The sequence below is a fragment of the Betta splendens genome, chromosome 12 (assembly GCF_900634795.4).
Source record: "Betta splendens chromosome 12, fBetSpl5.4, whole genome shotgun sequence".
NCBI classification, from domain to species: Eukaryota; Metazoa; Chordata; class Actinopteri; order Anabantiformes; family Osphronemidae; genus Betta; species Betta splendens.
The window spans coordinates 3,125,019-3,140,382 of NC_040892.2; the positions used below are offsets into that span (position 1 = coordinate 3,125,019).

The following is a 15,364-nucleotide window of genomic DNA, read 5'->3' on the forward strand; positions in this document are numbered from 1 at the left end:
TCAAATCTTTGGACGCCGTCCAGGGGATGAACGCACTAAATGCATTTGGAAAAGAAACAACAAGGTCGTTCCTCTGTCTCTCCACTGAAAGGCCAAGGAGGGAGACGGGCACTCGCTCCAAACAGCATTTATCAATCATTTTAATTGCTGTCTCAACAGGCCGACGTTTGACGGACAGGTGAACTCCAGACTATTAATTTGCCCTCTAGCATTGTTTTAAAGCCCAGCGTAGCATTCACTGTCCTGCAGGGCTTCGGTAATGACTAGATGTTCACCACCAGGAAACAAATGTCACAAACGCACACGTCTGCTGATGGCCGCCTGAAACCTCCCATTCCATTCTATGCTGCGTCTCAGGATGAACCTCTCTATTTGCAGATGGTTTTGGGAGCGGGTGAAATTTCAGAGTTTCATTTCTGCTGCTTTTTCCACAGCTTCTGACTTGAAATTGATGCTGACAGGGTGAGGAGCCGGTCCCCGGCGCTTTATACTCCACAATGTTATCTACAGCCGCCGGAGAAGGAGCCCGAGGTGAGGTGAGGACCGGTGGAGAGGAAGACGGCACGGTCATTGGTCTTTCACAGAGGCGACGGGTTCAGCCTGAAGGAAAGCGCCGAAATGCCGGGAGAACGGCGACGGCAGCAGGTTTAATAGCGGCTCCCGCCGTGACAGCCGGCGTCGCCAGCCTTGTTGTGCCTCCCGCTTCACCATCTGAGTCACACAAGGCGCGGTTAACGGGAGCGACGGACACTTTAATGAACAGTGCTGTGCTCAGCTGAAGGAGCGAAAGGGGGACGTCGGCCAAAGTGCTCTGTTCAATGCGTCCCCTTCAAACCAACACGCGTCCTAAATGATTATTTGTCCAGCGCGTGACTGGAATGTCAGTGAACGCACCGCGTCCGAGTGATAATAAAGGCGGTTCAATCATCTGGCGCCTCGTTCGTCCAATTAGCCGCCTCCGCTTTCAGCCAATGGCGGCGCGGCCCTGCACCCCCCGTCCGGCCGGGGATCAGCGCGGGTCATTAGCCTGAGTGAGCTCCATTAAAAGCGCAGGTATGAATAAGAGCAGAGTGAGTCTTATCAGCTGCGACGCCGTTAAGATGAGCAAACGCGCCCGCGCCTCCGTGCCGCAGCGCTGTAAATATCCACTGGGTTAATGAGGTGTTCCGTGTGTGGGAGCGTACATTTACTTTCCAATAAACTCCTGCCAGGGACAACATCACTCCCTATTTCTTATAATGGCATTTTAATAGATGCTCATTTGAAAGACGCCGGTGCCGCGTGGGGCGGCGGTGCGTTCACGGGGGGCGTTTTCTGTGGGACGGACAAGGTGAGAGCTGCCGCTGCGGGACAGATGCAGACAGATGTGCAGGTACGACGCGTCCAAAGCCCCGGAGATCCAGCCACCGTGCAGCTCCACCGTCCGCCAGGCTCCCGCTGATTAAAATGTTGTTTCTTACCGCACATGCGTCCGACTAAATGAAGCTTCCGCGGATGAATACAAATCACAAATTACGCTGTGGAAAACATCAGCGGGCTGGAGTTCAGCACCGGGCCCCACTTAAACCGCAGCTGTGGTGAATGTTTCTTATCAATTCCACTCAGGGCAACCAAAAAAAAAAAAAAAAAAGCAGCAGCACAGTCTATAAAGATGGAGCATAAACTATTTACATTACGTCCACACACACAATGATGCAGGAGCATAAATTGGCGTCTCTGCTAAAAGCTATGCGTAAAAAGAGTCTCGCTCCCTCAAGGTTAAAGTCGTTTCCTTGGAATCTGTAGCTAAACTTGAGCCTCTAATGGCCTGAACTGGGAACAACACTGCATAAGAGAATGCATATTACCTTCAGTGGCCTCTGTCTACGGACTAGATGAAAATTTAATGATTCTACGGGAGAAACCTGCAGCAGCCGCAGCAGCGGCGGTGGAGAATGACTATAAAAGTCATCTCGAATAAAAAAATGAAAACAGATAAGTGAGACGAACGCCACGAGTCCAATCAAACCTGCAATGATATGGAAGCGGCACCGGACTGGTCTCATCCGACCTAATGATTTAAACTCCACGGAGCAAAGGGTGTTTTTATCCGTATTTCGCTGTGATTATCTCAAACTATGATCGTCCACGTTCCGACTGCACATTTAGCTCTGACGGCGCATGAAAAGCCCACGTGGGGCGACACAAATGAAGATCCATTTGCCGCGGCCGCTCCGGGGCCCGGGGATTTGGTGCACGATGACATGTGATGAACATGTAATTACCTGTTACATCATAATCCGTCATTGTGATACCAGATGGAGCCTGGAGTAAACAAAATGCGCACTTTAATGATCCTCCCTGATTCAAACGTGTATTTAGCTCCGGGCACCATCAGGCTGTTGTGCATAATGTGCCACAGACGTTCTGTTTGTTTCCAAATACACTGGACCAGACAATGTTCTAGCTCTATGGACCACGTCATGTATCAGATGCCAACCTGCTGAGGTGCGTTTCATTTTTCTTACAATGAAACTATACTATGAGACTAATGGTCTCAAACTGATCACATTCAACATGTGGCTATAAAAGATGAATCATTAAAATCCAGCTTGTGCTTTAACAACAAGATCCAGAACATTAAATGCATCTGCTGACACAAACTGAAAGTCTGGACTTTTACCAGTGAACAGGTAAAATAAGCATCATGAACGTGAAACATGAAAGGACTGTGGAATTCAAATATTAAAGCAATTACAACAAATCTGTCTCTGTGAAAATATAAAAGCACTGTTACATAAAAAACAAGTGAAACATGTCCGTGATGAATGTGTGTGGGGAAGCGCATCATCAGATACACCATAAGATTTGACATTAACACGCTTATCAATAAAGGGTCAGGCAATGTCTCCGCTGTAATAAACAATAAATTCCTTTTTACAGCGTTGAGATGTGATCGTTTTAGCTGAACAGCAGGCGTGTTTGGAGGAACGCCAGCTACTCTTACTGACACCGACCGTCCTCTACGCGCAAACTTTCAGATTTTGCCCTCTAGTTATTTTCCGAAGTGTGAAAAACAACCATCTCTCATTTGTCTTTGTGCTACAGTAGAACTCTGTTAACCCAGAGGTCCTCAAACTCTCCACCCAGTGCATTTATTAAAGCACGTAACTTATAATGTAATATATAACATTACTACATGAACACAAAGTTACTAATATATTACGCATGAATTATTTGGTGTACTTTTATCATGATGCCACCATCCATCTGTTCCCTTTCTTATCTTTAGTGTAGCTTGTGCAGTAAAACTAATTGCCACTCAGGGGACAATCAAGATGAAAATAAACCCCAAAACTGACAACTTGAGCTGTGAAATGCAGCAAAGAACAGATAAAACCTCTTTCCACATTAATGAGGGTGCAATAACGCTAAAACGACCATCTAAAATAATGGACTTTAGTACGACAGCACCCACTAGGACCTTGGTAATAAACCTATTGTGGAATTAACTTTATTCTTTTTTCCATAACCTCCTGATTTAATTGGTTATTTTCATGTAAAGACTAACAATGAAAACTCACCGCTGTGGTTTCTGGGCAGTAGCAGTAAAGTTGATTTGACAGAAACACAGCTCAGATGACCCAAATCTGAATGAGAACCTGCTGCCTGCAGTACCTCGGCTCGCCGGCAGGGGGCAGCAGTGCACCTCACCGCTGAGAATGGGTGTCACTGACCCAGGCTGTGGCTCAGTGACACCCTGCGGTACCGAGCCAGCACAAAACGGCTTCATCTGTTCATAAACTGACACATTGAGACACATGAACCGTGTATTTGCTATAAAAGCATCAAAGTGCATCAATGTTTTGTTTTGTCTTCATTATTTATGAAAAACTTAGCTTGAACTTTAAAGGTTTTGTTTTATTATACGCATAAACAAATATTTATTATTCATGATCATGTTTCTGTGTAGAGCAGAGTCTTTTTTATATTAATATTTTTTTATATCCCCATCTTTCGTGTCAGATTACTGAGACTAGTTTACGCAGGTTTGGAGGACGTTTGTATTCAGAGGAGGCTAGAAACAAACAAACATCGCTCAATAAACCAAGAGAGAGCCAGTAGTTAGCATTTACATTTAAAGTTAATAAATGGTTGGTGCTGAAAAGTCGCTGTCCTGCAGGTTTGTGTTCTCTGTGAAAGTAATTCAAAAGTAAATGTCACAGCAAATATGTTGCATAACTATTCAAATGGAAACCTTTTCCTGCACAGAATCACATGTTCTGTGTAGTCACACAATGTTGGATTGTTGTGTGCGTCAGACAAAAACAAAGCAAAATGTCAGGATGTATTTCGATCCTACTTTTCCTTTCTAGGTCTGTGGAGGCTGTTAATGGAGTTCTCCAGTTTATCCTGGACTCCCAACTTATTATATTTCCTATGTAAATATACTGAGCAGCCCCATTTTTACCATAGGGCTCCATTAACACACGAGACCTGCTCTACACTCAGATTTATTTGTGCAACGGCGTGAGGCACCGAGCAGAACTTTATCACATAAACAAAAGCACGCTGAGCTTGTTTTAACAATGAGAGAGCGACGCGACACGGGGACTGTGACGGCCGGATGAAGGCGCGATAAAGCACGACTGGGCGAGTGGGAGCTAATGGGAGCATTAACGTCGCCGCAAACAGATGAGAATTACCGATTACACGCTCACAGAAAGCGTTTGTGCACTCACACACACCTGAACGCGTGTGACGCCATACATCAAACCACACCACGGCTCTGCCTCCATCTGAATGGAGTCGCTTTTTCTGGACCAGATGTCTGCACGAACATCTGTTTTCAATTCTGACAGGTTTTCTTCATCCACATGTGTGATGTGACATGTTTGTAGACATTTTCTTTTATTATTTCGTAATAAATGGTCGCGTGGCTAATGTTAATACTGAATGTTGAATGTCTTGTGTCAGAGGTGGTTCTTTGAACAGATAATGATGATTGTTGTTTCGCGCGTAACCTCTCAGGTGTCCGATGAAGCAGAAGGATGAAACCCGTCGTCCAGCGGCGCCGCTGAGGTCCAGACTCACTGTTGAGCAGCTTCCAGGCCGCACGGGCCTCGGTTCCACACGGCGGTGGCACCGGAGCGATCGGACTCGCCGTGCTGGGTTTTTACAAGTCGCTCTAAGTTATAAAGGAGCTGGCCTCATCTTTCACGCTGCGTTTCTGATAGTAAATGAGCTGAAACGTCTGTCAGCGAAAGCACTCAACAGGAGGCAATTAGAGGAGCGACCTGCACCTCTGTTTGTTTACTCTGCTATGGAGCGACTGAGCGACGTACACAGTGTGCTGTTTGAAAAGTCTTGGGTTACGCAGAACAGAGGAACCCTCTTGTTTCAGACATTCGGCTTGAAATGATGTGAGCGTAATGTTTTTGTGCAGCTGCGCTCATGGCTTCAGCCGTTTCCCTCCACGTTCGCCTCTTAATCACCCGGTCGGCGACTGTTCTGCTCGCGGAATCAGCTGGAAAGGTCGGGCCGTAATTTGTTAGACTGATTACAAAACCGCTACCTGATGCATCAAAGTGTCACAAGCAAGTAAGAATGCTTCAAAGGGGGAGAGTCCAGATGTTGGCGTTGAATGTGCTACGCATGCAGATGCTCATTGTGTAAATGGAAACAAACGTCTTCAGGGTTTTAAGCCGCTTTTCTCTTTTGAATGACTTGATGTGAAACCCTTACCTATAAATCTTGTGTTTCCTGTCCAAACGCTGCTCATGAGCATCACTCACGCGCCGACCTCCCTTCATTTTTTCTGCTGCCGCCCCCAGAAATCAAAGCATGACCTAACGAGTCAATTAGCGTGGTCTTCCTGTTGATACAACAAATCAATTAGCCCTCATTTCCTGTACATCTGAGGGCTCCGCCGGCTCGGCCTTCCTGTTTGCTTCCTACAGTGCACAAGGCAGAGCCGGACCACATGCACGCATCAAAGGGCTCCGAACGGCAGCCGCAACACAGCACATTACCATCACGTAAACAGGGCCTGAACCCCTGGTCAGGACAGAGGCCTGTGTGTGTGTGTGGGGGGGGGGGGGGGCACATGATGCTGCTCAGGACAGTAATTAGCATGATGCCCTTATGATCCCACACTACTGAGCCTGGAGCCGCACTTCGTCTTCCTGTGACATGTGCGTTAATCTTCTGAGGTAAACGTAAACACAGAGCAGCCGTCCAGTTCACCTTCAGTCGTTGTGAAGAAGCAAATCAGCTTTGAATCTAGATAAATATTTTATTGTTGTAATGGTAATACTATTACAATCATCTCATGCCATAAGTGAAGTGTGAGAGGCCTAAAGCAGTGTGTTGTGTGCGTTTGCTCTGTGGACAGACTTACGGACGTAGCGTTGCCTCTTTATGGTTAGAAATCATAGATGAACCTCTTAGAACTCCTGTCACGGTGACACTAAAGTATGACTCATATGATCTACAGCAAAACTATGAGAGTTAAATAAATTAAACACGAGCACATGAACACGGAGTCTTCCGGCAAACGCACACAGCGAAGCAAGCGATAACACTGAGACATGAAGCACGATACAATGAAACGTCCGTCCCAGAACCTCCACTTCAGAGAGACACAGGACAGGAGCGACTGAGTGAGGGTTAGTCTCTGGAGACTTTTCAAAAAATATACTGCTTATCTATTTATATATTTATATAAACAACAACAACTTGATTTTCATTTTTGTATAATTCTAAAATACATCTCTAATATTTAGAAACAGTATGTACACCCCCCCCACCTTCTTCCTGCAGCATTTTTCTAAAATGGAAGAATAAATTAAGTTCTGAAGAGGAACACCTGTTTGCACGGCCAAGGGGGTTTAAGAGCTGATAGACTTAGTCTGAGACACACACACACACACACACACACACACACACACACACACACATGGTTCCAGTTATTGGTGAAGGTATTTTATATCCAGCAGTGGTTTTAATGATGCTCAGGTCCGTTCTCTGAACACTTTAGGAAGTGTTTCACATTCTGAGACACTGAAGGTTCACTGAGGTTCCACTGGAAGAACACGATAATCCAAAGAAAACCCAACTTGCCGTGTCAACACGATCTGTGTGATGTGACGATCATTTATGAGCTTTCTTTCACGCAGCTTCTTGGTTCTGCTGTGGGTGTAAATCAGCTGAGACCTTCTGAACCCATAAAGGCCTTGTCTCAAACCCTAAGTTTACTGCTACCTGACTAACAGAGATGATCTCATATCCTTTTCCTGTGCATTTTTTTCACAAACCATCTCCGTCGCAGCCTCCTCGACGTCCCGCGATGCGTGACCGCGCGCTTCTTCGAGGGCCGACATATGAAACCGAGCATGTGCGAGAGTTTATGCTTGAATCCGGTTTTATGGAGCTCGGAAAAATGCTCGGCTAGAGGAGGGCAGCGCACATCTGTGGGAGCAGTGTGAGCAGCAGGCCGAGGAAGACGAGGGAGGAAGACGAGGAGGGGGGCGCGGGCGCCGCTGACGGCGTGCGGCGGAGGCCGTGGCGGCCGTGGGAGCGGTCAGGTGGCTGCACGGTGATGTAACCGTTGATGATGCGGACCAGCGGGGGGGGCGGAGAATGGGCCATGGTGCTGTGGAGACAAGTGAACACCAGCGCTCTGAATGAGTTGTTATTACAGACCAATCAGACGATACAAGCTTAAAGTGCCTGCCTCTTCATATTACACGTCTTCATATTTTTCTAAATAGGCCTGGCAATTAAATGAACTCAGCTCTGCTGTTGGATGCCAAGCCCACAGTGCTGCTGTGGTCTCAACCAGGCCAAGCAAAACAACGGTCCCAGCGTCAGGCTGCAACAGTTTAACACACTGCTTTATTGTACTAAGTGATTTCCAGATAGTATTTCCATTTTACTGGGTAATGTTTTATTGTGAGATATTTTGACTGGCCCTGACTTCAAGAGGAATGAGGAGAAGCCTCACACAAGCGAACCATCGCCGGCTCTACATTTCCTTCACATCCTGACTTTGTCTGTGTGCAGCCAAGCGACAGGCCGAGGATGCTGGGAACGCTGGGACGGTCGCAACCCAGTCGTCACCCAGTAACATAACGCGTGCAGACGTTCCAGAGACACGACGAGCGTCCGTGACGAACCGAGCTGAAATCAGATATTTCAAATCCCCCACAGGTATCAATGAACACGATCGTTCGCCCATTTGCCACAAACTGAGTGACATTCATGGCAGACCACACCTCGTGCAGGAGTCTGAAAGGTGAGCTTGTTTCGTTGTCCGGTTACTCCCTGCCTGGAGCTACCGTGAGACCAAACCCAGATACTGGGTAGGAATTTCCAGACACCAATACCAGCTAGGAACTAGTCTGGACCCAGACCACGCTGCAGGGCCCGTGTGGACGTGCGTGCAGCCTGTGTGAGTCCAGCGATGTGATCCCTCGGCTGTTTGGGCCCGCGGCGTCAAACCGGAGATCGCATTTCCCCTCCTCTTCCCTCGCATCCTCCCTGTCTGTCACCGTTGGGAAACGGACCCTGAACGACCCCTCATTTTCTCACCTCTCCTCGATGCGGACCCAGAGGTCGTTGAAATGCCGGTGCCTCTGCTTCTTCTGCTTGTTCCTGCGCTTCTTCTTCAGCATCTTCTTCTCGGCCTTCTCCAGCAGCTCCAGGCTGTCCGGCGGCAGCAGCATGTGGGGCAGGAGGTCCTCCTCCAGGGGACGCCCCTGGTCCTCCTCTTTGTGAGGGAGCTCGTGGAAAAAAGGCTCCAGGAGCGGGGCCTCGTCGTGGTGGTCGTCCGATTCAGGCCTCCTGAAGGTTGAGCATCACAGAAAGACAAGGGAGGATGAACCTGGATGAAAACACCTGAAGTAACATCATCCTCATTCATTTCCTCATGTTGACGTGCACAGGTTTAGCATTCACGTACGGATGCAGACCCGGGTTCGGAATCAGTCACGTATGAGTTCAGTGCAGGTTCATAATCCCACATCAAACGGCGGGTCCGTGTGTGAAAGTCGACTCGCTCGTTCATTCACAGAACAAAAACAGAGATCCTGAGTGAGATAGCCACCCGCACCGCGCCATGCTACACTGCACTACATGCTTCACAGCAGGAGGTATTAGCCCCGCTCATGAGCCGGCCTCTTCAACAACACTCCATTGGTGGTCGCCGGGATTTATCTGCGCTGCCATCTATTTAGTGGGAACAACAGGACAAGCAAAAACGCCCAAAGAATGAGAAACATCAGCGAACGCTTTTTTTGTCGTAGCTGCAGAATGTGAGGAACCCACAGCTGCTAGTTTGAGCTTATGTAGGTTTATTAATCAGACTTATTGTAGTTCTTTCATTGGCTTTTATTTTGGCATTAATAATGATAACTATTTCATCCGACGTCGGTGGTGCAGCAAAACTATGACTTTAGAAGCGCGAGATGAAACAAATATTCGGGGCTCCGCATGAACACGGCGCAGCTACGGAGCTGAGCTTGAAGTCCAGTCGGTGAAAAAGTTGAGAGAAATATTTGTCCGTGTGACCCGCTTAAATGATAAAACCTGGGTGTGAGTTACAGACTTGTGTTCGACGCGACGTGTGACGCTTCGCGTAGCAGCTGCTTCGCTCCGTCTGCCTCCGTGCCGCGTTACAGTGAGCGTACCTGTTCACCGGCTGCCCAGCCGGCGTGTGCTCCACCTCGTATCCCTGGCGACGCAGCACATCAATGACGGTGTTGTTGCCCAGAAAGTGACCTGCAACCAAGACACATCTAGTCAGGACTTCCTCACGATCGGGTTTGGGTTCAACAGGACGCGGTTCCGACCGGCGGCCGCTCCGCAGCGTCCACATACACATGCACATGCACATGCACATGCACATGCACATGCACATGCACATGCACATGCACATGCACATGCACATGCACATACACGCGTGTGCATCTTCATCTGGCGCCGCTCACTCTTGGCTGATCTCAGACCCTCTTTCTTCCCCCTGCGTGTTCATCCCTCTTCCGCGGCCCTAACCTCCTCTCTTTCTTGCTCTGACCCTTTCAGCTAGGTGAAGTGGGGGCATTGAGGCTTCAGGTTGCCATGTCAAGAGGTCTCCATTCTTCCCCTCACTCTGACAAAGGGGAGCAGGGGAGCCATTGTTTGGCTCCCTTCAGCCGTGGCACCAAAGAGCTGTGTAAACAATGAGCCCTGGCACTTTAATCTGGCCCTGAGCCATTGACAGAGGGAGCCTGGCCTGCATGTGCTGCGGGCGCCGAGATGCTGCTTCCTCTGTGGCGCTCGAAAGCGTCGGCCGGAGCGTCGGCGCCGCCACGGACGGACCGGCGAGCTGCGGCCCAAAGGCGCCGGCAGGAGCTCGAAGGCGCGCGAGCAGCCGTCAGAATCACCCTTACAGGCGCACGCAGCAGGCGGGAGCGGAGTGACACAGGGAAACAGTGACAGCGGCTTCGGCCCGCGCACGTCCAGGAGGTCCTCGGCCTGATTTATGTGAGTTTACGTCAGGGGATTAAGGTGGGACAAATGGAGCTGTTGAGCACAATGTAGGGCCTCAGAGGGGTGGGCGGACATCAAAGGACATAATACCATTCACACACACACACACACACACACACACACGCACGCACACACACACACACACACACACACACACGCACACGCACACGCACACGCACACGCACGCACACACACACACACACACACACACGCACACGTGCAAATTAGTAAACTACCAATTCTTAACTAAAAACTACTCAACAAAAGAGCCTGCGGCAACGAGTCACAGCCTCTCTGCTCTGTCTGATATGCGTGTGTGGCTTTAATACTCTCATTTTATGATTTATGGACGTGGAGCATGTCTAGCTCCTAAGAGTGTCCTTAGACAACATACCAGAAAATGCTAGATGAAAGTCTCCTATTATGAAACAATTGTACGGCTGCACACGCAGCCAGTTTGGAACTTTTCTGTTTTGCTTCGTGATTAAAATTGATTCATCACTCGTTCATCATCCAACAACTGCTTTTTATTAATGGCAGAGTTTGTATATTAAGAAAAGCTGGTCAAACCTGCTGGTGCAGATGGAAAATGTGGAAGTGTTAGAAAATATCCAGTGCCTTGAAATGACCTCTTCATATCCAGCATTAATTTAAGGCTCATGTCATAGCTTGATTTAAGATAAATGCGTCTTGGTGCCGATACTTGGTAAAGAAGGACGAAATTAAAACATTTGTCAGAAGGGAAAGTCGACTTTCTCATTTGAATGATTTGTGGACCCTGTCTTTGGTGTCGGTGTCATGTGCAGGACCCGCTCCAGTGCCAAACTACTTCCAGATTCCCCTTTTCCCTTTAGTATTTCCATATTTACTTCAAAACAAAACGCACACGATCACTGCTGACCTTATGGATCCAACACATGCACGTTGGATTCCATTTAGTTTTGCCACGTTGCTTCACAGATGTTTCTGTTACACGCTGACTTACACAATCAGTTTGGCTGCTTCTAAGTCGCCTCTCAGCGACGTTAAACGCCCTGACAACAAAGCTATTGTGGGTTAAAGCCTGTTCCATCACCCTTCAGTGAATGAGCTTCACAGTCTAACCAGGTGAAGGAGCGATATCTGTGACATCTGACTTTTATTTCCACTCATTATCGATTCAAGTCGAGTTGTACAAGATGTACAATATGTTCACTGTACGGCTTCCCAGCAGCAGATGGCAGAGATAAAGAGCAAGGACAGACCTGAAAGCGCTCATTCACAACGAACTATAGCTGCAGCGACATTGGCTGGACCACTGGGCTGCAATGAAAAAATCTTGCTATGCATCACATTTAGATTAATTAACATACATGTTTAGAATATAAAGTTATGGCCAAAAAAATGTATGTTATATAAGTATGTTAAACTCTAAATATATATAAGAAAAGGTTGGCTTTCGAACATGAGCCCCATCTTCACACCTGTCCTCTGAAAAGGAACCGCTCTATAGAATTAGGGGCTCAAATTAAAAAGAAACATATGCTAAGCCGTAGATGGCGTTTTACATCAATATTTACATTAGAACCTGTATCCAGGACCCAAGCAGCAGTTCTCATAACATTACAGCATGTTGGATAAACAAACGCCACAGGCGGCGCTGAGGCTGTTTATGCACACGTGCTCCCTGCTGTAGTCTGACCCGCGACCGCCGCCACCGAGCAGCATCGCAGCACAGAATCTGCTGCGTCGCGACATGAGGGGTTCCTCAGGCTAATGCCACTTTCATCCTTTCAGGCACCGAGAGTCTTCACCACCGGGCGGCTGTGGAAAAAACGCCTAACGTTATGAGCGTTTTTGCCTGGAATCAATTTAGGATGATGTTACTTGCAACTGTATGTTGTCATTTTGATGCCGGGTCCCTGCAGGATAAGGATACTCTTAATATAATAGCATGGAGGGGAAGGGGAGCGCGCCAGTAGCCAAAACCACAGGGTGTTTGCTTAAATTAGCCTGAGCATGAGCCCAGAGCTTCAGCTGCTCCACCGTTAGTCCAAACCCTGTATTGCATTTCATTTTCATTCTATTTATTGCATTTAAGCCTCACTGAGTTCTACACGCTGCAGTCCCCTCTGTCTGTGCTGCATCTAATAAAATAATAAAACTTTAAAACAAACCCGTAGCTGAAGCCAAACTACAGCTCCACGTGTTGTTTTAGTGCTTTATCCCTCAGACATAAATGACCTACTGTACAGACTGGTTTGTGCTGATGAGGTCAGAATCTCCTTTAAAAGAATGACAGTCAGTGAAGGTGCAGAATTTACATTTTAAACACACCCTCTGACACTAAACAGAACCAACGTGTGAAGCTTTCACTATATTCCGGCCCAAATATTAAACAGTGTTAACAACACAGCAATAACAATTAATGACATTTTGTGTGAGTTGGACATTTTTATCTCTCTATTGAGAAACAAGTTGCAACTTGTTATGTATCAGCTCCTATTGGTTGCGATGAGATGCACAGTGACAGATATGATTATTGGCATCTCTTGTCAGGAATCCGGCAGATTTCCAATTCTAATTCCTCTTGCATCTGGTTTTAATGTGTGATAACAGCGATAGGAGAGTTTGACAGACACTAAACAACAAGCCAAAGGCACAAGCGCACCTCTGATCCGTGAAATGAGTCTTAAATCACACAAGAATGTTAACATCCGAACCAACAGCAAAACATTTGTCTTTCTGTTTCCCTCAGGCACGACGAGGGCACGAGGTTCAAGAAGCGGCTCAATTCAGGAGGCGGCTCCTTCATTGATACCAATCACAGGTTCATGCGCAGATGCAGAGACAAGCAGATGCAGGAACAACAGGCAGGATGTGGAGGCAGACGGAACACACATAAGCGGAAGGCAGGAACGTGTGAATCGCTGGATTCAGCGAGAGCAAAACAGCGACGGAGACAAAGGACGAGGCAGCGAAAGGCAGGAATGTGACTTGTCAGATGGCAGACGGCGATAGCGGCGGGCGCTAACGTCCCGCGGAGCCGCCGGCTCGGGCCTGAAGCGCTTCGGTACCGAGACTATGTCAACTGTATCTTGACCCGGTGCCCGAGTAAAGTCTGCTTCACCAAAGCCGAGCAGATGCACGGCTGCTGGAAGTTCTAGCTCAGCAGAACATGCAGCTTTTCCACACATTAGTTATTCCTGCACAGCTGACGCCTGGGGATCACCTGCTCTCACCCCATCCACAATATTCACAATTCAGGAGACTTTTTTTGTTTATTAAAGCCAATTTATGCTCTCCAGCCGACGGTCCTGGGGCCAATGTCAACACACCAGACAAATGTTTACGATGGACGTTCTCTTAAAAGCAACCAAACTGGAATTTATTACGAGTAAAATAGATTTAAGGCCATTTCTGCACGAATTTGCTCCACTTTCATGCGAAGCTGAATCAACAAATCAAACCGGTTTCAAAGTAGCAACTGTTTCAGTGTTTATCATCAGTGTGAAGACTGTCGGCGTCTGCAAGAGGGTTCTTGAGCTTGTGCTGAGCAACGCGAGGACAAATGAGGAACAGAGCACATAAGGGGCCTGTGGTGCGAGCGTGTTTTTTAAATAAACCCTCACTGAAAACTTGTGGCGGCGCGCTGCACTTTCGGAGCCGTGTTAGAGATTCCATCTGTCAGCCGGTGCGCTGAAACGACGGCGCGAACACACCCCGGCCCGTTGGCAGCGCGAGACAGCGATCAAAGTCTGAAATTTCAGCAAAAGTGAGCAATTCTGACAGTGTGAAGTCAGCGGAGCGCAGCCAGATCCGAATGTCCCCGACAGCCTCAGTGAGCACTTAAAGCCAGTAATTGGAACTAATACAGTGAGATCTGTCTTCGGTAGCGATGCTTTTTTTCTGTGTGACTGCCTGTTATACAAAAGGTATTTCATGCGCTTTTAAAAGGCTCCCACTATGCTAAAATAATCTCCTTATCCTAAAAAAAACACCTGAACAGCATCATCTTAAAGTGGGTGAAAAAAAAAAATGGCAGGATCACATTTAAAAAAAACAACAGTCACCATCAGATGTTTTCTCACAGAGCTTCCATCAAAAACACGTGGTTTAGGTGAGATTTTGTGCCTATCGTAGATCTGCGTATCAGCTTCATATTATTACTGAGAGCAGATCCACGGGTGGAGGCCTGTCACTTCTTACAGGCGCTGCTGCCACAGCTTTTCTCTGCTGCCGTCTGCATTTCAGCCAAAATCGTTTCTTTCCTACATACATCTTCTTCAGGAAAATCCATCCCTCAGTTTGACTCAAACGTTTTATCCACTGCGAGAGAACGAGATGGAGAAGGGGAAGCCACAAATAACAGCAGTAAAGTTCTCCTGTGCGTCTTCATAACTTCACCCCCTCTGGGCAGAGCGTCTCTGCTCAAAATGAAAAGGGACAGGTCATTCAGAGCAATTCCCACTGCACATCACCAGTAGATGCACTGCTGGCGCTCGCCAGCTAAAGATATAATTTTCCTTTCCCTTTCATATGAGAGCGAGGCATTTCTGGTCCAAATGAAAGGTTGGCCCCTGGGCAGGCCCGTAAAGATCCAGGTGCATGAGGAAATACTGCTGGGCTTGAATGGGGTCAGGGGTGAGGAGTTCAACTCTTTCAATAAATCACAACAAGCTGTTGTGACAGGCGTCGGCTGCTCGGGCTGGGAGAGAGGTGTGGGCTGTATGAAATATGTCTTTCAAGTGCAGAGACGGAGGCCTCTGACCCGATGAGTGCAACAAAATGTATATCTTTAGGTGCTTTTGCAGTCGGCGGCCTAACAGCCAGTTTGTTCTCCCCGAGCGGCTGACAGTTTTATTCCCTGGTTTAA

At 47.7% G+C, this 15,364-nt stretch overlaps 1 protein-coding gene across 2 annotated transcripts in view; it reads right to left on the reverse strand.

Annotated features, from left to right (window-relative positions):
* Positions 1–6,387: 6,387 nt before the first annotated feature.
* Positions 6,388–15,364, reverse strand: part of trabd2a (TraB domain containing 2A) — a 28,302-nt gene continuing 19,325 nt past the window's right edge. For both annotated transcript variants that reach the window (XM_029169824.3, XM_029169825.3), the window contains exons 5-7: positions 9,669–9,759; positions 8,572–8,823; positions 6,388–7,633 (exon numbers count right to left, since the gene is read on the reverse strand). In XM_029169824.3, coding sequence (XP_029025657.1) covers positions 7,429–7,633; positions 8,572–8,823; positions 9,669–9,759 — 548 coding nt within the window. In that variant the 3' untranslated portion in view covers positions 6,388–7,428. The remainder of the gene's footprint in view (positions 7,634–8,571; positions 8,824–9,668; positions 9,760–15,364) is intronic.